At 40.2% G+C, this 24,118-nt stretch overlaps 1 protein-coding gene across 4 annotated transcripts in view; it reads left to right on the top strand.

Moving 5' to 3' along the window:
• Nr3c2 (nuclear receptor subfamily 3 group C member 2) overlaps positions 1–24,118 on the top strand; it is a 340,219-nt gene that overhangs the window by 6,523 nt on the left and 309,578 nt on the right. For all 4 annotated transcript variants that reach the window (XM_052166763.1, XM_052166760.1, XM_052166762.1 and 1 more), the window contains exon 2: positions 1,730–3,488. In XM_052166763.1, the coding sequence (XP_052022723.1) occupies positions 1,732–3,488 (1,757 nt within the window). In that variant the 5' untranslated portion in view covers positions 1,730–1,731. The remainder of the gene's footprint in view (positions 1–1,729; positions 3,489–24,118) is intronic.

Here is a 24,118-nt window from a genome sequence, read left to right as displayed (position 1 = left end):
TAATACTAAGATGTACAGATAAGATTTTTCTGGACTGAATTATTTTTTTTGTCAAATATTTTTTTTTTACAGTGACCTGTTTTCCTTAGAGCAGTTGTCCAGGGAAGACTTTGCTCCCTAGGGACACTTGGTAATCTGCGGACATTGTTTTTTTAGGGTGGTACTCTTAGCATCTCCATCTCAGCATCAGGGCAGGAGACAGAGATCCTTCTTAACACACAAAATTATCTGCTTGTGAGTGTCCTTAAGAGCCAGGTAGAGAAACACTGGTAAACAGAGAGCTGAGGTCAGATCCCAGCTCTTCCACCGAATGCATGGCCAGTGCAGCAGTGTCTCTCACCTTGTTTCTTCACAAATTCTTGTCTTTGTGTATAGGTTGGCTTGTAAGGTTAAATATCAGAAAGGCTTGCAATAGTGTGCTGAATTATATAGCATATAATAATTATGTATATATAGTCTATTGTAATCTGTTCATGAGCTAAATTTATCAATTAGAGCAGATGGGATTGAATGTATATTGACAACATTCCCATGGGCTCCTTGAAAATGGAAATTAGGCCTGGCTTTGTTGTTGTTGTTGTTGTTGTTGTTGTTGTTGTTTTCTTGTTGTTTTCTTGGTTTTAGGGGGCTGTTTTATTTTACTACAGATTCATGTAGCAAGTGCTGAGGACTTATTTCTGAGTAAATGCTTAAGTGGTCAGGAGGCCCTTCATAAACTTCCTCCATTCAGGGCTGAGAGTAAAATGTTGGATGACTCGAACAGAGGTGTTGCTAGGCCAAGGAACTTGTTATAATTGTTTCCTGACAAGAAAGAGCCAAATGCTAATGACCTGTCTGGCAACAGCTCTGATCCATCCTCCAAGTCAGTTTATATATACTCATACTTTACAGAAGTGACACTACTACACTAATTAAATTGACATCATTAATATAAGAAATATATATATATGTATATATATACATATATATATATTAAAATATATAAAATTAAGAAAACCTTACTGTTTTAAAAACAGTTGGTCAATGACTTTTCTTATGACTCTTCATTTGGGAAGCACACATTTGGAAACACAGATTTAATTGCATTTTCATATCATTTATAATAAGTCCATGTATTTGGTCATGTGGGAGGTAGCTTTCATATCCAAAGTGTCCCAAGACTTTGGAGTCATAAAGTTAGTTGTTAGTTTGTTTTGTCTCAGTGTATAAAGGAGCTCTATTATGGGTGAGAACTTACGAGCAAGAAAGGAACCCGTACTCTTGCATAGAGTGGATCACAAGAAAAGGTTGCCCAAGTTAGTTGTAATTTTTTTGTTTTGTTATTGTTGTTGTTGTTGTTTTGTCATCATGCTTTTGGCTTTGTCCAATCAACCATATTCCCCTTGAACTACCATATCAATCCCTATGATTAATTTGAATATTATTTAATATTCACGAATGTTACCATTTGTAAATTTTCTTTACAAACTGCCAAGGCTCTATTATAGTGAGTTTTATTGAGACATAAAGTAGCACTTGGTTCTTCTGACTTCTGAAGAAGTTAGAGGAGATATATTCTGTTTGGGTGATATATTATATCAGTATCCAAAAAGTATATTTTAATGCATCTAGAGATATTGTTTATGTTAAGTCGAATACAAATTGTAGCACAATCGATACAATTTTAGACTGCCTTGGCATAATACTGTTGTCACTTACTCTAACATTTGAATATAAATCTGTTTGTTAGCTATGGAAACCAAAGGCTACCACAGTCTCCCTGAAGGCCTAGATATGGAACGGCGCTGGAGTCAAGTGTCTCAGACCTTGGAGCATTCTTCGCTTGGACCTGCAGAGAGGACCAGTGAGAACAACTACATGGAGATTGTCAACGTCAGCTGCGTTTCCGGTGCTATTCCGAACAACAGTACTCAAGGAAGCAGCAAAGAAAAACACGAATTACTCCCTTGCCTTCAGCAAGACAACAGTCGGTCTGGGATTTTGCCATCAGATATTAAAACTGAGCTGGAATCCAAGGAACTTTCAGCCACGGTGGCCGAGTCCATGGGTTTATACATGGATTCTGTGAGAGATGCCGAGTACACTTACGATCAGCAGAACCAACAAGGAAGCCTGAGCCCGGCAAAGATTTATCAAAACATGGAGCAGCTGATGAAGTTTTACAAAGAGAATGGTCACAGGTCCTCCACACTGAGTGCTATAAGCAGGCCTTTGAGGTCATTCATGCCTGACTCTGGAGCCTCCATGAATGGTGGGGCCTTGCGTGCCATCGTTAAAAGCCCAATCATCAGTCATGAGAAGAGCCCCTCTGTTTGCAGCCCGCTGAACATGCCGTCTTCAGTAGGCAGCCCTGCGGGCATCAACTCCATGTCCTCCTCCACAGCTAGCTTTGGCAATTTCTCAATGCACAGTCCCATCACTCAAGGAACCTCACTGACATGTTCCCCCAGTGTTGAAAATAGAGGCTCACGGTCACACAGCCCCGCACATGCGAGCAACGTGGGCTCCCCCCTTTCGAGTCCGTTAAGCAGCATGAAATCCCCAATTTCCAGCCCTCCAAGTCACTGCAGTGTAAAATCTCCAGTCTCCAGTCCAAACAACGTCCCTCTGCGCTCCTCTGTGTCCAGTCCGGCAAATCTTAACAATTCAAGGTGCTCTGTTTCTAGCCCTTCCAACGCCAACAATAGATCTACACTCTCCAGCCCGACAGCCAGCACAGTGGGGTCCATCGGCAGCCCCATCAGCAATGCCTTCAGCTATGCCGCTTCAGGCACTTCTGCTGGAGCCGGTGCCATCCAGGATATGGTTCCCAGTCCAGACACCCACGAGAAAGGTGCTCACGACGTTCCTTTCCCTAAGACAGAGGAAGTCGAGAAGGCCATTTCCAACGGTGTGACTGGTCAGCTCAACATTGTCCAGTACATAAAACCCGAACCAGATGGGGCTTTCAGCAGTTCCTGCCTAGGAGGAAACAGCAAAATCAACCCCACTTCTCCGTTCTCAGTACCGATAAAGCAAGAGTCAAGTAAGCACTCATGTTCAGGCGCCTCTTTTAAAGGGAACCCCACAGTCAATCCATTTCCATTCATGGATGGCTCATACTTTTCTTTTATGGATGATAAAGACTATTATTCCCTATCAGGAATCTTAGGACCACCTGTGCCCGGCTTTGATGGAGGCTGTGAGAGCAGCGCATTCCCAGGAGGCATTAAGCAAGAACCAGATGATGGAAGCTATTACCCTGAAACCAGCATCCCATCATCTGCCATCGTTGGTGTGAATTCAGGTGGACAGTCCTTTCACTACCGGATTGGTGCTCAAGGTACAATATCTTTATCACGGTCACCTAGAGACCAATCTTTCCAACACTTGAGTTCCTTTCCACCCGTCAATACATTAGTGGAGTCATGGAAACCACACGGTGACCTGTCATCTAGGAGAAGTGATGGGTATCCGGTCCTAGAGTACATTCCAGAAAACGTGTCAAGGTAAGTTGATTTGTTTTGTAATCCTTTCTCTCCTGTTCCCTTTCTTACTGCTCCCCCTCCATCTCTGAAAATCATGGTTTTGTAAATTGGTATAGCCGGTCTTATCTTTGCGATGGAGAAATTGCGACACATTTCAGGATAGCACTGTTTTCTTTTTAAGGATGGTTATTTTGTGCTCTTCCTTGGATTATTGATATAGCACTATTTTTTTGAAGTAAAGGAACAAAATATTCTTAAGATCATCTAGATGTTTCTGTTGACTTTGAAGAAACACAGACACACACACACACACACACACACACAGGCATCTCCCTGTTGTCTCTTAGGTGTTTGGAAAATGTTTCTTTTCTACAGCCAGTTCCTATATTTATGTTAGCAGGCTTGTGTTCATCTCCCCCTTTCTGTTTTCTGGTTCACTGAGACTATATTAAATTACTTCCTCATGGTCTTAGTCTCCTTTTTATATTAAAATTCTTTACTAATTACTTCAGTAGTTGTGAGAAATAAAACAGAACCACAAATCTTTACCTACAAGCTTCCTTCTCTCTCACTATTTGAGAGTAAAGCCTTGTTTTGGTGGGAGGGGGCTGGTATGACTTAATTATATGAAAGTTGTAGTTTCCTATTCAAATAAATTATTTCCTTAACTGTGAAGACTTTTACATACTCAGCCATCTAAAAACACTGAGTGGACAATCTCACTTTTTTATGTTGGAAGTGAAATATGTCATACTAGTTTTGAGTTGGTTCATTTATAGCTTATGAGATCTGCAAGATCACATACTCTGTTTACTGTAAAATGTGTCCTGGTTTTCCTTGATGTAGAGGCTGTGTTAGATATGTTTAGAAAAACAAGGAAGAGGTTTTAGATGTGAGTGTGAAGGGTGGTTCTTATTTATGCAGTGAGTACTTGCATTGGACTTTGCTTCAATTCTGGTTTTATTACATGGATGTGATAAGTGAGCCTTTTGTGGAATATATAAAGTATAACTTTTCTTACTAGTTTATTCCTTTGGCATCTAAGGACATGTGGATAGTTCCCTTCATTTCCTTAAATCTTTATTTTGTGAAAAATATGTCCATCTTAGTAATAGAATATAGGGCATATCTATAGTATCATATCTTTTACTGTTTTATTTTTCAAACACAAAGCTAAAAACTTTTGCCTTGAGGGTTCTTTTCCTTATCAGTGGCTCAAACCTTTCTGCTTCTTGCTTTTATAGAAGCAAATTCATTCTTAACAGTTCTTCATAGCACAGAATCTCATATTCCACTATTGGGTCTCAGCCCCTCCTGATTACCCAGGAACCCATATCCTTAGACATATCATGGGTATCAGCGTTCAGCCTGTGTTCGTGTGCATGCAAAGGGTTTGCTTCCTCCTGGGAACATAGCAAAGGGGAATCCTTTCTGCTTGTGCGTTTGCTGGGTTTGTGTCGACTGAGATTAAGCCTTCCATATTTCATTGTATCAATATCTAGTGTTGTTTGACGTCCTGTAAGTTGAAAAGTCTTTACAACTTTCTCTGGGGAAGGTTATCCAAACCTATTTGTTTTGCTCATTTCAAGAAGACTCAAGGATCAGTGGGTACATAGGCTGTTTTCTAGATTTCAGTATACACAATATAATAATTTTATGCATGTTTCATCACTGGTCTCTTTCTTTGTATCTTTTTAGACAAAATCTGATTTTCCCATTTTTTCACTTATGATGATAATATCCCATTTCAAGGAATGTTGGCTAAATTAAAGAATTGATTCTTGCAATGAATCAAGGCTATCTGCATTGCCTCTAGGTCTTAATAATATCCCTCTTCTTGGTAAAAGCCTATTTTAAAAATTTCAGAGTAGGATAGAGGGTTTCCAAGACCTTTCCAAGGAGGTCCATGAACTCATACGTCATGAGTGGACCGTGAACCGCTGGGTATTCACTGGTGATGAGTGATTAGCTGGGACTTGGTTCAGTTCCACACTGTAACTATCCAGCATTCTTCATTGTGGTGACAATACTCAGGGTCAGGTTTTTCTGGAAGAATCATGCTGCAAGGATCCCAACAGACCAGGAAAGCATCCTTCCTGTTTCTAGGAAATCCATGTGAAGCTATACTTTGTTTTTTCACATTCATGGAACAAATCATTAGTCTATGCTGATGTAGGAGTTGATACGAAAATCTGGCTCTCATATTAAAGGAAGACAATAGACTTGCCATGACAAAAATGGCCAACTAATTCACCAAAGTCTTTCATTTGAAGAAATAAAGTTATTTTTCACAAACGTATGTTTATATTAGTATGTAATAGTTTTCCATGAGTTAAATAGCCATTTCTGCTTATAATTTCATTTTGTTTTAATTCACATAAACAAGTTTTTTTAATTATGTTTTTTAATCTTTGGTACTGTTTTGTTTTGAAGGCTGTATATGCTATCTAACCTAGCCTTAGACTCACTGACTTCAGCCTCCCAGATGCTGAGGAAACAGGCCAAGCTTCCCTGCTCCTATTAAGAATAAGAAAAGAAGTGCTTCTAGCATAGAAGCTGATCGTCACTGGTCTGCCCACTGTTCTCCACACGTTTCGAAATTTGAAAGGTGATGCAATTTGTATTGGCCTAGTGGAAATTTGTATTGGCTCTCTGGAAAGAGTAGCCTATCCAAATAAGAAAAATGACTATCACCTAGATTCTTCCTTTAGGCTGACAGAAAAAGAGTGCTGGACATGATGCACGTGTTGTCTTCACTGTGTGGGCATTCTGAGGGAGCAGTGACGGAAGTCATTTCTTGTTAATCATTCCCAGTGAAGGGGCTGAGTTCCAAGTTGTAAAGTAAATTATGACAAAGCGAAATGTAAGGCCTCAGGGTGGACACTGGACCTGGTGTGTCATGTGGGTTAGTTTCCTGTCAGACTCAGTGCAAACAAAACTGACCTCGGGTGACTCAGTATCTCTCCAGGCCTCAGTTTCTTGGTTTTAAAGTGAAGGAGTAAAACTTGATTCTCTGTGAAGTCAGCCCTGTAAAGTGACAGAGACTTCCTTTGGAGGATCAAAAGAGTTTCTCTTAATACAATGTTGATCTGATCTCTAATAATTTTGTTTTACACCACACACACACACACACATACACACACACACACACACACACACACACACACACATCTCTCTAAATATATCCTTATCTGGGTGAAAAATCTTTGTCGTGTCAAAGTGAACATTGATGGGGGTGACCACTCATTGAAAAGCTGAGGCATTTTTAGGTCCTGATTTTTAATCCAATATTTTCTTTTATAAAATTCAACACCTGCTATGAATTCCTTGTTCTTTTTATTTGCATTATTCCTGGCTCACGTTGGTCATTCTGTTGACACAACACTGGCTGTTTATGGCGATAACCATAGTCACTTTAATAGTCTCATAATGCAGTGCTAACATTGACATAGACGTTTGAATATAAAGTCCACTGTTTCAAAGGGCATAGACTTGGGGGTTCCAATACAAGCAATTAAGTATTTACCACACTTTGTAGTTTTTTCATAACAGAAGAGAAAAATTCAATACATTCCACATCATTACTTTTGTCAATCATCTTTGACTTTTTTTTAATTTAAATTCACTTTTTCTGATAACACAAACGCTTCAGAATTCAAGAAGTTTGTGCCAAGTTTTTCCCTATCAGCAAACTTTCCCGATAAGCTGCAGAGATGTAAGAAACTTTACATGCTGTCAACTACAGAAACAGAGTGGCTTTGGTGGAGGCATGTGTGCTGTGTGTGTGTGTGTGTGTGTGTGTGTGTGTGTACATCGGTGTTAACTATAGGAAAGCCATCAGGCCTTGCCTGGGACCATGGGAGTGAAAACACACAGTGTGCTTTCCCTCACTTGTCTCATGGTGTTTTGACTTTGAACATAGCTAACATATCTATATGCCACATACTATTTTGACTTTGAAGATGGCTAACATATCTATATGCCACATACTGTTTTGACTTTGAAGATGGCTAACGTATCTACAATTTCTGTTTCTCTGTTGTTAAGATGACTTTCAAATGAGACTTGCTTCTCCTGAGAGTTCAGTCACTTTCATTTACATATGTTGTTTCTGGAGAAACTATTGATCATTTTACTGGGAAAACAAACCAACATAAAACAAGTGTTCTGTTATGTTCAGAGCACGGTGACAATGTGTTTCTGTTCAGTCTCGCTTCTCACACTGCAAATGTCTCAGATTTAAATTCCTGCACATCCACCTTTCCACACTTAAAAATGACTTATTAAGTGTGTCAGACTTAGATATGAATATTGGACTAAAATTCATAGTTTCCATTAGATTAATTAAACAATTTCACCTTAAGGTAGTTTTCAACCTTCTGATCTGCTGGAACCAGGGCTTGGAGATGTAGCACGTGTAGATTTGAAGCCTTTTGCTGTATTGAAATTCTGGGTGTGCCCAACCTCTCCTGTCCTTGCATGACAAAGTTAACCGCTGCCATACTTTCAGGGCAACACTAGGCATCCTTCAGTGTTTTCAGCCATTATGTTTCTCCTCCCAAATAACACCCGCTCTGGTGTTCAGATGCTGCATTTGATTTCCTATTGCTCAACTGGCGGCAAAAGTTCAATCCTTCTACTAAGTAGTTTATCCTTTTTTTTCCCCAAACTCAAGTATAGAAAAAAATTAGGCTTCTTGATTATGCTTAAATATACACATTAACTTTGATGAGCTTATCCAAAACTTATTAATGAAAAGCAAGGAAATTTTTGAAAAGTACAATGCAGTCAGTGGACAGTGTTCTCAAGAGACCCATCTTTATTCTAAACCCAAAGTTTTAAGCTTGTAAGATGTAGGCATTACTTTAGTTTTAAGAATTTTATTTTGTTCTTTGTGAAGTTAACATGTAATTCCAAATAGACATTTGTTATTTAAGTAATATTCTAGTAACCGCCAGGATTTAGGATTGTTCATGGTATGGCCAAAGTCCAGATTTTTATGTTGAAAGGGGAAGGAATCGTGTATCAAGTTGTAAAAAGAGAACATTCTTTTCAAGGAAGGATATTGGCTAAGTAGACAATGATTGGAATTATGAAAAAGTCATCACCTCAGGTAACGGGGCTCAGATAGCCACAGTCTGGATTTGTAACATTGGCCATGACTTAACCTCTGAGAAGGACCTCAGTGCCATGTGGCTTCACCTCATGTCTTAGTTATTATTGAGAGAAATCTCTACAAAAATTGCAGTATGATAGAGAGTTAAAGATAATTGTGAGGGGCGGAGTTGACTGAGTATTCTGGCTGAGGGAGATGATATGGGCTTACCCTGGAAAATGGAGCGCTGAGGGAGACCGGCAGAGTACATATTTTTTCACTTGCTCTTAGAAAATTTGTAAGAAGTGGCTACTAACCCATGTGGGGAATTCTGGAGCTGAGCAGATCAAGTTGTGCTCCTAGGGAGGATAAGTGGGTGGGAGGGAAGGGGAAGTCAGACCCAGGTCATTTGGATCCAGAATGGAGTTGAACTTGAGAGTCAGAGTCAGGAGTTGTGGCCCAATGTGGTAGGTAAAGAAAAGTGTTCTAAATGCTGGTACAGGAGCAAGGAAGTGGGGTGCACTGCAGTGAACCTGGGGTGACCTTCGCTGGGCAGGAGCATGGAAGGCTTTAAGGAAGTAATCACAGCCCTGTGGAAGAGTGGGGAATTGCCTCTCTGGAACAAGATGTTCACCGTAATGGGAAAAAAAGAGGGCAGGTTTGAAATAGTACAGAATTATTTTGTGTGTGTGTGCATGTGCTGTGCAGAACAACATTTTCTGGAGAAATGCAACACGTGCGGACTCACCCCAGATAGGGAACCCACAACACACGAGAGACGCCAAAGTCCAACTCTGTGAACCGTGAATCTTATCGGCTGACTTTCAGGAGCAGAAATGACTCAGATGCAGCTTAGCTGATCTTGTCTTCTTCCAGGTAGCTGGTCTGCTCTCAGGCCTTCTTTACAGCTCGTAGTGGCTTCACCTGATGGAGCCTCTCAGCTTTTATTGCTTTCTCGGACAGGCTGGGGCCGAGTAAGTACGGTCAGTTTCAGAAACTTCCTGAAGCGATTTTGAGTTGTTAGCCGTCCTGCTTAACGGGGATTCTCCCACAAGATGGACTGCTTCTAACTCCGAGGGCAATGTTACACAACAGCATGCCTGTGTACATGCATGTAGGCAGGAGAGGTCAACCGAGAATGCTGTTCCTCAGGCACCATCCACTTTGTTTTTAGAGAAAGTCTCTTAGAGCCCAAAGATTCACATATTACAGTAGATTCACAGGGCAGCAAGCCATAGGAATCCACTCCTTCCACGTCCTAGGTCCGAAGATTACAAGTCAGTGCCACTCTGCCAAGTTTTTTATTTTATTTTTTTATTTTTAACATGAGTTCTTTGGATCAAATTCAATCCCTAATGCTTTCGCCATTGTAAGCCCCTCAAGGTGCTGGCCAGGTTCCGCCTCCAGACTACTCTAAAGGCGTTAATGGCTGTTTCCAGACCCTACAGAGTCTAACAGCCAAGCTCTGCCCTCCAGAGGGGAAAAAATGCCCAAGACCAGGCAACAGAATCTTATCAAACCTTTAGATAGAAATCCCACCACTCTCTGGGCTTACCCCAAGATTGGGCCACCCTGGAAAGCTCTCTCCCTTCTCACAGGAAACCGTAGGAGCTGAGGCAGCCACCCTCTGAGGTTTGTTGTGTGGAATGACTTTGGGGTATTACTTGGCTCCTGACTACCAGGATACCTTTCTCTTCAGAGCGCAACACTTATATGCACAGCACATATTTTGCCTTCCATGCTCCAAAATTGAATTAAAAAGTATTAAAAAAGCATTTCAGAATTATAAAAATTTGCCCAAGAAGTCTTTCAAAAAGAATACCTGAAAATAAGAACTGTCGCTGTACAACTTGCACTACTACCATCAAAGCCAAGGAATGGGTACTGATAACTTGCCAGCCCTTACCAGCAGGCATCATTGTGTTTGTACCAGTTATCCCGATGATAACTCTTTCAGGAAAATGACCTAGTTCAGAACTTACTACTATACCAGCTGGTCATATCTCTTCCTCTAGTTTGGTCTGGGATAGTTCCCCAGACCAGTCTTTCTAAGTTATATAACCTTTTAAAAAAAATTGTACTTATTTATTTTGTAGCTATGTGGTTTGAATCATGTCTGTTGAGTAATTAGAGTAAACCATACAGAATATTTATCACCTTTTTGATGAAAAAAAAAAAAACCACCGAAGTGTCTTCTTCCCATCTTTCTAGTATGTACCGTATACAGCCAATATTGGACAGCCAGGCACCTTAGGTCAACAGCACGAGGGCACACGGAGACTTCTCAGAGAGGGATCTTCAAGGCAGAACCTGTTGGCACCACCTCTGTCCCATCGCTCTCCTCTACCTATGCTCTCCAGCCACTGCGAGCCAACAGTCTAGTCTCAACATCCATGACAATAGCGCTTAGATCCCACAGAAGAGCGAGCTCATTTGATAGTGGACTTAGATAGAGCCTGGCTTACTTCATCCATCCAAATGATCTCCAGCTCTGTCTATGTTGTCCCGATGACTTACAGTGCGCATGCTTTTTGTAACAGGAGCCTTTGCATTGTGTATACACACTATATTATTCATCCACCTGTCTGTTGAGTGGATGAACACGTAGCTGCTGCCTTTTTTCTCGTCTGTCATGCACACAGGGTGCATGTGACTCGCCAGCACTCGGCTTTGCTTTCTTCGTGTGTATACAGAGTGGGGATTGCTGCGTCCGACGCCTGCAGCATTTGCTTTGTGTTTGCCTGTTTGGGGGTTTTGCTTGGTTTGGTTTTTTCGTTGTTGATGTTGTTTTATTTTGCTTTTTTGTTTTGTTTTGCTTTGATTTGCTTTGTTTTTAAGAAAACGCAACAGTCCTTTCTGTATTGGCTATAAAATTCGAAGGTCTAATTTCATACATCCTTGCCCATAGGTTTTGATTATAGTTATTCTTATGTGGTGATTTAAATATGTATTTTCTAGTATTGTTTAATATTTTTCACATACCTCTTGGCTATTAATCTCCTTTAAGAAATGTTTTCTTGGATCTATTGGTTAGTTTTTTCTTTTATTTTTGAGACTATAATTATATCATTTTTGCATCTCTTAAATGTTTTAGACCTCCTTATATGGAGTGGGTATTAAGCCTTTCAGAAATGTAGTCAGGAAACTTTCCTTCACATACTATAGAGTTTTTCTCTTCACTTTGGTGAAATTTTCTTTGCCAAGCAAAAGCATTTTAAACCCATTTGTCTAGGTTTGCTTCAGTAGAGTATTTCTACACAACTCCCTGCCTGTCCCCATGGCCGTGAGTGTTTCCCTTGGTAGTTTCATTGTGGTTATTTAGATCCCAGGGATGCAGAAGTGATCCTGCACCCTTGGCACTGTGTCTGTGAAAAGCCTACAGCTCTGACTCACCTGGCTACTATATACTTAGGACTCTCAACTTTAAGTTCTATCTTCCAGGCTTCCCTTGGTAAATCCTTTTATAACTAGGTCTTCTGTTTAAAAAAAAAAAGTCCTTCAAAGGCATCAAAACATCCCATTCTTCCTCAAACTCTGCTTACTCAATTTTTTTTTTAATTTACACTGCATCATTGCTTCTTAATTTATGCCATAGATTCTAGCCTGTTTGATAGTTCAGACTGGTCCTGAAAACAAAAACAAAAACAAAAACAAAAACAAACAAACAAAAAAAAACAGAGGAGCCCATTACAGCCAATCTCTATGTCCCTTTGCCGTGACTCAGTCATTCTTTGAGTACTTTGTTGTATTTCTTTCAGTGCATATTACACTTTCTTGTTCTAGTCTTGGAATAAACTATCTCATTGAGGACTACCCTGAAGATGTTCTTTCTCTGATTGTAGCTCTACTCCACATTCTGGAACACACACACACACACAGACATGGACACGAACACTGTCTCCCTTGCTAAAATGCCATTACCTTGTATGACACCTTATACAGAGATGCACTTCTGTTTCTGCTTGGACTCCCCATCCATATTGGGTATCAGAGCTCCATTCTAGACTACCATAGATAACCACTGCTTCCTTCCTCTAGAAAATAGCCCTGTTTTCTCATTGACTTGAGGAACAAATTTTTAAAGAAAAGGAAGAAGATGGTGTCTAAACAGACAGGAAAAGACTATGCCATGAGCGTTTCATGAATTTTCATGCACAATGAAGTGAAATGGAAAAGTCCAGGGGCTGCAGAGATAGCCCAGTGGTTAAGAGCACGTGCTGCCCTGCCAGGAGACCTGAGTTCTTTTTCCAGAACCCACATTTCATGGCTCACAACCACTTGTAACTTTACTTTGAAAATAACTAACACTTTCCTTCTGGCCACCATTGGCACCCAGCCACATGATATTCATTTATTCATTTGTGTACACACACACACACACACACACACACACGTTAAAAAAAAACAGAAATGGTTTGTTAACCTTGGAAACAAGAAGTAGGAGAGATTTTAAGATTATAAACCCAACCCATCATGGCTATAGATCCCAAGGTTAATGCCCAGAGAAATTACATGTGTTTTCCATGACCATACACAGTAGTTAGTTACAAGCTGTGGTAGAATCCTGTCCTCGATCTCCCTTTTGCCTTGCCCTTCTCTGTTGGGAGGAGATAGTGGCACCATAGTCTAGCAACCAGGTCTATAGGTCCAGAAATATGAGCTGAGGACAGGAGTACTGGGAGTTTTGAGGAGGAACTCCTTAGAGTGGTGGAGTTGGGAGTCAGGTCATGATCAAAGCAATATAGAGGAGAAATAAGAGATGCTAATGTCCCCCAGACATCAATTCGGGGGGCAAAGGAGAAATGAATGGGGAGGGGGAGAGATGATAATACAAAGAAACCATCAGAGCAGAGTTTGGGTGTGGTTCAAGGTCAACTGAAAAGAAGAAATAGGGTTGTCTGGGATTAAAAAGGTGAGAGGAGCACAGACAGAAGAGCAGATGATAAGGGTAGTGTCTGTCAGGGAAGGTGAGGCCAGGAAGGAGCCTGTAGTGGGCCTCGGCCACCAAATGCTTAACTTCATGTGGAACCCATATGCTTTGGCAGTTGCTGGAAGCTGGTATTACCCATTTTACAAATACAGAGAGAGAGACAGGCGTAGCCTAATGCCACCCGACTAAGGTGAATGGGAAACGCTGATGGTTGAAAGAGAAGAAATAGCTATCCTGGTGGAGGTTTAAAGATGTGAATCAGTAGGTGGCCAAGACAAACCCTCTGATGGCTTCTCATTAAAAGAACAATAAAGAATGAAAATTGAGGGTCTTAGTTCTCAGTCCCAAACTGTGAATTCTTCTGTTTCATTCTCATCTCTTGCCTGCCCTGAACTCTTTGTGACTCCCAGGGTCTAAACTCCATCCATTGTTTAAATGGCCCTCTACTAAAATACCTCTACCTCCAGATTTGTGTTTCTTTCTTTTCACGAAGGATCAGTTCAGATGTCATCACCCACAGTGTCCCTGTCCCAGCCATTTTATTCAAAGTGGCAACCCAGTGTCCTCCAGGTACACACCATGGGAGAAGACTCATTACATCATGACTGTCTAGAACTGTGCCTGGAGTGTAAGTCTCAGGAGCATCAGGACCCAGAGTAGCTGTGTCCAGAGCACCTGTTGGATATAGAGTGAAGAAGTGAGCTCCTTAGCAGATGGGCCTGGGGTGGCTATGTGTACAGAACCACTAGGTAAACATCAGTGATGATTATATAGTTGTGAAATTATTGTCAAATGACACTGAAAATTCCGTATTTTAGCCAAAATATTGTAGCACCTATCCGCACATTTTAGAGATGTTCACAAAAAAAAAAAAAATAAGAATGTGGTTTTGTTTTTCTTATTTCATACAAAAGAGTAATTGGTAATGATGTTTTCAGAGCTATTTGCTAACATATGCCCTTGGACTTTATTTTGAGGTTCCTTAAAAAAATATCAAACAGAAAAATTATTCTTTGGATATGACATTCTATATGTTTTTCGGGATGTGTAGTTATTTACCAGCACCTAATTAAGAGTCGTAACACTTGCCTCACCCACCCAAGTCCCCTCCTGTGGCCCCTTTCATTAACCCCTTCCCTCATTCCCAAGCTTTAATGACCCTAATGTGTGCCTACTCCTTGGATTTATTCTAGAATTTCTTGTTTGTTTGTTTGTTTGGTTGGTTGGTTGGTTGGTTGGTTGGTTGGTTGGTTGGTTTTGGTTTTTCAACACAGTGTTTCTCTGTGTAGCTCTGACTGTCCTGGAACTCACTCTGTAGACCAGGTTGGCCCCTAACTCAGAAATCCACCTGCCTCTGCCTCCCAAGTGCTGGGATTAAAGGCATGTGCCACCACTGCCTGGCTATTCTAGAATTTCTTATATGAATACATTGTATTTGCAACATTTCCAGTCCTTTCTCTCCCATTCCAACTTCTCCCATCTCCAACACCTTCAACTTCATAATCTCTTTGATAATTGTCACCATTAAACACACATATACACACATACATATGCACTGGTGTGCGTGCGCGTGCACACACACACACATATACATGCACTATATATTATATGCATGCATGCATATACTATATAGGAAGTCCATTTAGTGTTGTCTTGTGTGCCTGTGTTTAGAGTTGACCACTTGGGATTGGATTCCTTATTGGGGAATTTGTTCTTTTGGCAGCCACTATGGGTCAAACCTTGTAACATTTTCCCTGATTTGTGTTGACATATTGACAGGTGTGGTCACTGTGTAGACCTTGTTCACACAACCATATTGTTGATATTTCATGGATGCAGAGACCCTGTCATGTGTCAATGACGCTCTCTCACAGTGGACATCCTGGTCTTGTCTCTTACAGCCTTTCTTCTTCTGCAGTGTTCTCTGCACCTTAGGTATAGGGCTTGTGTTGTGGAGGTGCCAGCTAGGACTGAGCACCCCAGGTTACTTATTCTTTATATTCCAATCAATTGTGAACCTCCATAGTAGCCTTTGTCTGCTGCAAAAGTAAGACTCTTTAGTGCGTGGTGAGAACTATATTTACATGTGTGGGTGTCTAAATATTTAGTATCCAGTTAGGAGCTATATTTTTTATTTAGGAAAATGACAATAATAAGTTATTCTCTAGGGTCTATGACCTTTACAGCCCTGGCTTCTTGGCCAGATTTATAGTACCAGACATGAATGAGGCATGGGCCTCGAGTCCAGTCATAGAGTTGTTGGCTACTCTGAGATATCTGTGCCACTATTTTGTCACTTGGTTTATAGTCTCCTAGATAAATGTGATAAAAGTCTCAAGTAGCTTTTTGAATCTGGCTGGATTCACTTCTAATGTGCTTGAATTCCTAGCATGGTATTGCATGTATCAGGATTCATTTTATTGCTGACTAATATTCCATTTACAGCTGAACCACATTCTGTATATCTATTTAGCTGTCTCTGAGAATTTCAGTTCTTACTGGTTTAATCTGCCACACATAAAAAGTCGTTTAAATGTTGATATACAAATCCTTATGTAGATGTATGTTTTTGTTTTTCTTTAGTAACCTAAAGCATAGTGGCTAGATTAGAAGGAAGGTACAGCTTTAATTTTTACAAGTGATCAAATTGTTTACAAAATGGTTTTAACATTTTATATTCCAACCAGCAGTGCATAAAGGTTTTAGTCCACTGTGTCCTTGCCAACACTTGGGATCATGGAGAGTTTTGACTTTTGACATTATTATAACCGTATGTCTTATTATATGTCTTAATTGATATCTTATTGTAGCTTAAACTGACATCTCCTGACACGTAAATGATACTGCGTATCTGGTCATGCTTTATCACGCATGTGTCTGTCTTTCAAGTCTGTTCACTCTTGGGCCCATATTTTATTAGGTTACTTTCTTTCTTTCTTTTTTGGTTTTTTGTTTGTTTTCCTCCTTGTCTTTTCTTTCTTGAGTTTTGTTATCAATGTGTTAATTTTGTGTATGCTTGAGAGCAGTTTGCATGTACCTGGTCACACATATAGAGGACAAGGGATGTTCTGCAGGAATCTTTTCTCTCTTTCCTTCATGTGAATCCTTGGGATTGAACTAAAGTTGCAGTTTCAGTGGACAGCCATCCTTCCCTGTTGAACCACGTTGTCTGCCTAATCCATGTATTTTAATATACGAGGTTTGATAGAAGACTTTGACTAAGAAAAATAGCTATTTTAAAAATTCTATATTGTCAATGAATGGCACATGTGTACCACTACAGAAATATGTATGCATACACATGTGCACCTCCATACACATGCACATCTAAACACACACACACACACACACACACACACATACACACAAACTCACTGAGCATGTCCACACACCAAATGGAAAATTCTGCATTGTCAGTGGGTAGGTGAAACAATAGGTTATCTTCAAATTATTTAGTACCAAACAGTGTGTTCGTAGTGTGAATGAACCAAATGTATCCTACCATTCTGTCTAGTTAGAGAAGAAGGCTCTAATGAGTGTGCATAGCCTTTTCCTGTTCCCTAATTATGTGTTTGGTTGTGTGCCACTGATAAGAAGTGTTACCAAAGATTGGAAAAGGAAGAGTTCTGTGTGGGCTGCAAAGTCAAGGAAGCTTTCTTTATATGGGAGGTGAGATCCAGTTGACATTTGAAGATTGGTATTTGGCGGTGAGTGGGGAGGGTATTCAAGGATAAGTCATAGCACAGTCTGACTGAGCAGATAGCACAGACGGAGCCTGCTTGGAGGGGATTAATGGTATTTGGAGAACGTAGATTATATAAATCTGTGACTGCTGGAATGAAGTATTGGGCCTTATTAGAGTTTGAATATGAGATGTTCCCCATAAACTCGCGTGTTGAGGGCTGTGGATCCACTGTAGGCACTATGTGGGGGAGTTCTGGAGACTCTCGGACGTGGAACAAGCTAGAAGAAGTCGGTCCCTGGAGGCATGTTCTTAAGGGTGTCACCTTTCCTTGGCCCCTTTTATTCCTTTGTCTCTGCTTTGACCTTCATCACTTCAACAGCTCTTCTTCAGCAAGCCTTCCCTAGCACAATGGCTGAAATCTTAAGAACCAGGAGCACAACAAATTACTCCTCTATTTTAAACTGGTTCCCTTGGGTGTCACACAAGACTGGCTGACACATTTTTTAATGTAACACAAGTCACCATGTTTTATAGACATAAAAACAGCATGAAAGGGTAGAAAAGTTAATCTGGGAAGGGAACTAGGGACTAGCTATGGAGATAGAAGACAATGGAGAGGTGGCTATATGGGTAATTCAGGCTGTTTGAGCTCCAGTGGCTGCGTTGTGGATAAGGAATAGAAGCTTGCTAGTAGTTTAGAGAAATAAATGGTCGAGTGCCCTTTTACCTGCCCTCTAACCTGTTTCTACTGTACCATTAAACATGTTGGTTATTGTCAACATAAAAATAGTTTTCCATGGATAATTGAAAAGAGAAACAATGCAAAAAAACATGGTACAGGAATAATAGCAATTTGCAAGAAAAATTGTGGAATTAATATAAAACAGGTGGTCTTAGGCAGTGTTCTATTGCTGTGAAGACACACCATGGCCAAAGCAACTCTTATAAAAGAACACATTTAATTGAGGGCTTGCTTCCAGTTTCAGAGGATTAGTCCATTATTATTCGAACAGGGAGCATGATAGTACACATGGTACTGGAGGAGATCTGAGAGCTACATCCCGATCCACAGGCAGAGAGAAGACAGTGAGTCTTGTAAGTCTTCTGAAACCTCAAATCCCATCACCAGTGGCATACTTCCTCCAATAAGGACCATACCTCCTAATCCTGCTAATCTTTTCAAACAGTTCCATTCCCTGCTGTTCAAATATATGAGCCTTTGGGAGCCATTCTTATTCAAACCACCAGACTAGCTAAATAATTTTCTGGTTTGAATGAAGGTAAAATTCTGTGTCAGTACTCAAATAAAATACTTTTCATTAGGCCACTAGAAAAATTATACTGGAAAATTGAAACAGGAATGATGAACTACTGGTTAGATAAAATCAGATACAAACTTGAATTAGAATTGGTAACATATGGAATTCTGATAAGCATACCAAGATATCAGGAGGGGGGGGAGCCATCGTGTCCTTAGGCACTGACATTTGGTTGGATTAAGATCCTCTTTCCAAAAGTGGAAATGTGATTATTTTCTTCCATCATTTGGTAAAGTTTGTATTAACATAAAAAATGGGGGTGGAGTAGCTCTTGCCTAACACACACAAAGCCCTGATTTCAATCAATGTCATCACACACACCAAGTATGGTAGTTCATGCCTGGAACTCTAGCATTCAGAAAGTGGAGGCAGGGGCATCAAAAGCTCAAGACATTATGCTTTCTTTGTAGCCAGATCAATGGCAGTATGGGCTACATGAAATCCCATTGCTGCTGCTGCTGCTGCTGCTGCTGCTGCTGCTGCTGCTGCTGCTGGTAGTGGTGGTGGTGGTGTTAGTGGTGGTAGTGTACACAATATGAAGGTACAGAGATGGTGTGGGGCAGACATTCTCCACTTTATGCTACTTGGATCTTCACATTTTATCTGAATGGAGCTTACATTCAATGGCATTCACTCTCCAAAACTTTGAGGTATGATGAAAGAATTTATTAGTTATAGTGCACAAAGATTTTTTTCTCTATTCCTTTGTCATTTTCAGATCTAATGGAGGTGATTGTATATGAGTTGTCCCTTAAGACTTTAGGATAGATTTGGAGTTTTCTATGTGTGGAAGAAATACGGTAATTTGGCTGGCATATACCCTGTATTTTGGACTTGGTTGCTATGATTTGGGCGAAAATAACACTTTCCCCCATCTTAAGTACTGTTTTTTTAGGGGAACTAAGATTGACAGATGCCTGGGGTAGTGGAAGAAGGAGTTAGAAACCCAGCAATCATTCATCATGACATATAATGCCACCAACTTCTCCTCCTGTAGGACTTCTATGGCCATTAGATCCATGGGTGGTGCTTCAATGCCTGTCACAGGAACGCACTACTTTGGAGCTAATGTGCATTTTAAAGGCGAAGAATTTTCACAAGAGCATTAATTGCCTGAGCTATGCATTTTTCTGAAGGTTGAATTTGTTGCCAGTACCTAAGCTGGGTAGAAATGAAGAATAGAAGTCTCACTGTGTACAGGGGCCAGCTTCTATACTTTCAAAATGCTGATAAAAATTTGCTTTTAAAAAAAGAGGTGATTCTTGACAATTTTATTCCAGCAGGAATAAGCAGATTCTAATATTCTGAAGATTTTAAGGAATGTAGACCTGAAACAAGATACAAAAATTGTTGAGGCAAATGAAGAGAGTTGGCTGTACTCTGGTGCAGTCCATTGAGATAGAGCTGGGACTGAACATGCAAGTCCTGACTTATTCCAAGATGCCAAATTAAGCACAATGATAAAGGTTTCCTCATCTCCTATTCTTAGACAGTGTGTTGTGATTGCACAATGTTTCATTTGCTTGTCTTATGAGGGTGCCCTTTTCTAGAGTTTACCTACCCAAAAGGGGAAACAAAGACTATTAAAGGCAGAAAACACATATATTTACAAAAGAAAAACCTACCACCACCTATAAATAACTATAGGAAACAGCAACTCTATTTATTAAACATATTATGGAACCTGTCATAAACAGCAGTATATATCTAAAAAGAGTTCTGGAGATTAATGTTGACAGTAGTTGTGCAGCAACCTTGAAAAAAAAAATCCAAAATAGAATTATCCCACGTAGAATTATAGTTAAATCAAAGTTAAAAATAACATTAAAAATCTGGCATGCATTGCATTGATAAAATTTAACATACAACAAAAGATACCAAGGTATGCTGGCGTCATGGAAGAAGCAACTCATGTGGGACTCTCCTGTTCCGCAGTTTCTAGGAGATTCAATGCCATTCACAGGTTCTGTTCACTTCCATTTGACAAACACTTATTAAACACATGCAGTTATACTTTAGGGTGGCAGTCAGAGAGAAGAATGACTCTTATTTTTTAGGAGCACTGAGTTAGGCACATTGATTCCCTTGAGCAAAGTAGACTGTGGTAGATCTTATTCTAGAGGTATCAAGTAATAAAAACCTGGACATAGGCCACTTAGCAGTGAAATACCAATTTCATTATTAATATAATAATACCATGATCATAAGGTAATTTACTATGATTGGAGCTCTTTCTTTGCATGTAGCACAGGAATCCATCTCTTAGGTTAGAATGGAATATCAAGGCTTAAGAAATGGAAAAAAATTCAAGGATACATCTCACAAAGACTAGATTGCAGGTATGAGAAGGCACAGACATAGATGTACCTGTTATCTTTACATTAGTTCAGGAAATCTACTCAGAAGCACTCTGGCCTGAAATTTTTGTTATTTATTGATTCTAATATAAGGATCAGCTCCTCCTGTAACAGACTCTGACTGGGCTGGCTGAGCTCACATGTCCAGCTTTGGAAAGAAATCATGCCTATGTGTATCCATGTATGTTTGCTGGTGTTGTCTGACTAACTGTGCCCAGCTACATGGACTGAGAACACAAGGAGATGATTCTCTAAAGAGTCTGAGGAAACAGCAACAACCAAAAAATTAACTCTGATTAATTTGAAAAAAAAATTGTCACATAGATACCCATCATTTCTGAGCCATTGATCTTGTATCCTAATGTAATCCCATAGACTTATGAAGCACAAAGGCTTACCTTGACTTATGAACTGGAGGAATTAAGGAGGGCTGATGTATCTGTTGGTGACCTTCTTGCTTCTGAAGGCAGGTCAGGGCCACATAAGAAAAACCAAAGGGTGTGTGTGCATATATGAGCACTGTTACCCTCTGGTCTCTCTCCCTCTTCTTATAAAACCATCAGGATTCAATCATGGGAACTCCACCCTGATGACCTTATTTAAACTTAGTCACCTCCTAAAGGTCCCATAGTCCAAGTAAGTTTCTACCCTCTTAATATCTCACAGTAGTCATTAAGTTCTAGTTCATTCAGGGCAGAGAGATGGTTTAGTGGGTAAAGTACTATGCAAACATGAGGACCTGGGAGTTCAGTCCCCATATAAACCTGCATGAAGGGGCATACCTATAACCCTAAACAACTGAGAAAGATACCCAGAGTCAACATCTAGTCACAAATATTCACACACACACACACACATACACACACACACACACACACACACACACACACACACGTGAACAAGCACAGTCACATCCACGTCCACGTGCACACACTCACAACGCCACTAGAGGGAGAATGGGGAGTTCACCTGCATACACTTATGCACACATATATCACAAAGAAATACAATAACTTATTTAAATAGAAAGGTTAGCCCTTGTTGCTTTCTTCTCTAAGCACCACCATCAATATAGCTTTGATTTTTAAAATGCAGTTTCTAGGAATATCGCCATCTTGTATTGAAAAGAAAGTTGATTATCAGAAAGGGCCAAGGCCATTTTTTTTTCGTGAAGGGAAAGAAGACTTGATAATCTTTCACAGAATACATTACTCATGAAAAGAACTTAGTATAGCAGTAAGGAGAATGTCTTCTAAGAAAAGTATACTAGAGATCTGCCCTCAAGATGCATGCATACTTAGCAATTCTAAGAGGCTCATTAAACTGGCCTCATGACTACACATGGATGTAGATCATGTGGACACCTGCCTACCACCACAAAATATATACACAGAGGAACTTTGCCTATGGCTTTTGAAGATTCAAATACCACTCTTCTAACAAACAGTTCATTAAGCACTCTATAGACTTTGAGTTAATATTGAGCCCCCTTGATCCTTTTTCAAATATACCTATATTACAAGAAAAGGACCACTGTGGTCAACTACCAGTAGAACATTTTGAGTGGGGCATGCACTGAGAGATCTTTGCAACCCAATGGTGCCACATCATGTATTTACATGTGTGTACACAGTGGCAATCTAGGCAGTGAATAGACCAGAGATGTGTCTGGAAAAGAGGAGGTTCGTGGGACTTGCAGATTTTGACAGATTAAGAGAAAGCATTCTTTAGAAAAGTTAAAATCAAGAGTCAGGATAACTTTGGTAAACTGAAGAGCATGTAAGAATAAATGTATTGGAGATAGAAAATCTAAGCCTGGTATATTTTCATTTGTCTGACACATGACCCTGGGTGTACTACTTAACACAGAAATGTTTTCTTTTATCTTTGATATAGTGATGATAATCCTTTTCATCTCTGTGGCTCATGGGAAGTTGTTCTCTGATGATGTCTGTAATGTGTTAGCGTATGGAGAACGCTGACCACAAGACCTTTCCAAGTTTGTTAGGGTTTAAGCAGAGTAAGAAGAGATGAGAAGAGCAGTGGCTAAATCATTACTCATGTGAGGGGGTGGCCTAGGAGAAAAGGATCAGCAGTGCAGTTTTAATAAAATCAACCACAAAACTAACATTATGTGGAGAGGAAATCCTTCCAGTTCTTTGTGAACTCGTGGAGCAATTGAGAACTGTATTCTTTGAATTCAAAAGCAGAATATTGTGAAGGTAGCTTAGTTAGAGACTTTTAAACTCCTTTTGAATTGATACAGATGAAGATTAATATTCACACATATCACATACATGCAACTGTGATGTATAAGCACTGTGTGGGCATGTATATGGAGGCAGTGTAGCTAACAGCTCCATCAGCTTCTTGGTTTTGTGACATTCACAGAAATCAATATTTGGCTTGGAAATAGGAGCCAGTGTGAATTGCTTATGATGGACTATGGCTTAGGTAAGATGGGCTTTCACTGTCATAGACCGTGTAGGTTTTCATTAATCCCTACCTCAGCTCTGATTTAGGAAAGCTATCAGAAGACAAAGGGCAGTGGTGTTGGTACAGCAAGAACTTTGGAGGCCATTAAGAATCCACAGTATAAGGATTATTAAGGTTATTTGGCATACAGCTCATACTGTTCATGCCCTCTTGTATGGTATTTTGACTGTAAGGACCTGTGTCTGGGTAGAGGAGAACTTGAGCTGACAAATCAATGAAGACATCAGTAGTCCCTCTGTCACTCACATGCTACAAGCACTCAGTATCCAGTATCCAGTACTATTCTAATGTAAAGGCTAGGAAGCACATGACATCAAAACCTGTCCCCACAACTTTAGGTTCTGCTGGCCTAGAAGTTTTGGTTCCAGAGGGGGCAGTGTTCCTACCAGGAGCCACAACAAACATTCCATTGAACTGGAAGCTCAGATTTCCCCCTGGCAATTTTAGGCTTCTAATACCCTTAAACCAACAGGCTAAGAAAGGAATAACAGTGTTAGGAGGAGTGATAGATCCAGATTACCATGGAGAAATTGGATTGCCTCTCCTCAATGGAGGTAAGCAGGATTATGTCTGGAGTGCAGGAGATCCCCTAGGGCGTCTCTTAGTACTACCATGCCCTGTGATTAAAGTCAATGGGAAACTACAACAGCCTAATCCAAGCAGGATGACAAAGGATGACCCATCAGGAATGAACAGGAAAAGAGCCAAGACCTGCTGAGGTGCTTGCTGAAGATGAAGGAAATACATAATGGGTAGCAGAGGAAGGTAG

This window comes from Apodemus sylvaticus, chromosome 21 (assembly GCF_947179515.1).
Source record: "Apodemus sylvaticus chromosome 21, mApoSyl1.1, whole genome shotgun sequence".
NCBI classification, from domain to species: Eukaryota; Metazoa; Chordata; class Mammalia; order Rodentia; family Muridae; genus Apodemus; species Apodemus sylvaticus.
This window is presented reverse-complemented; position numbering and strand designations above follow the sequence as displayed.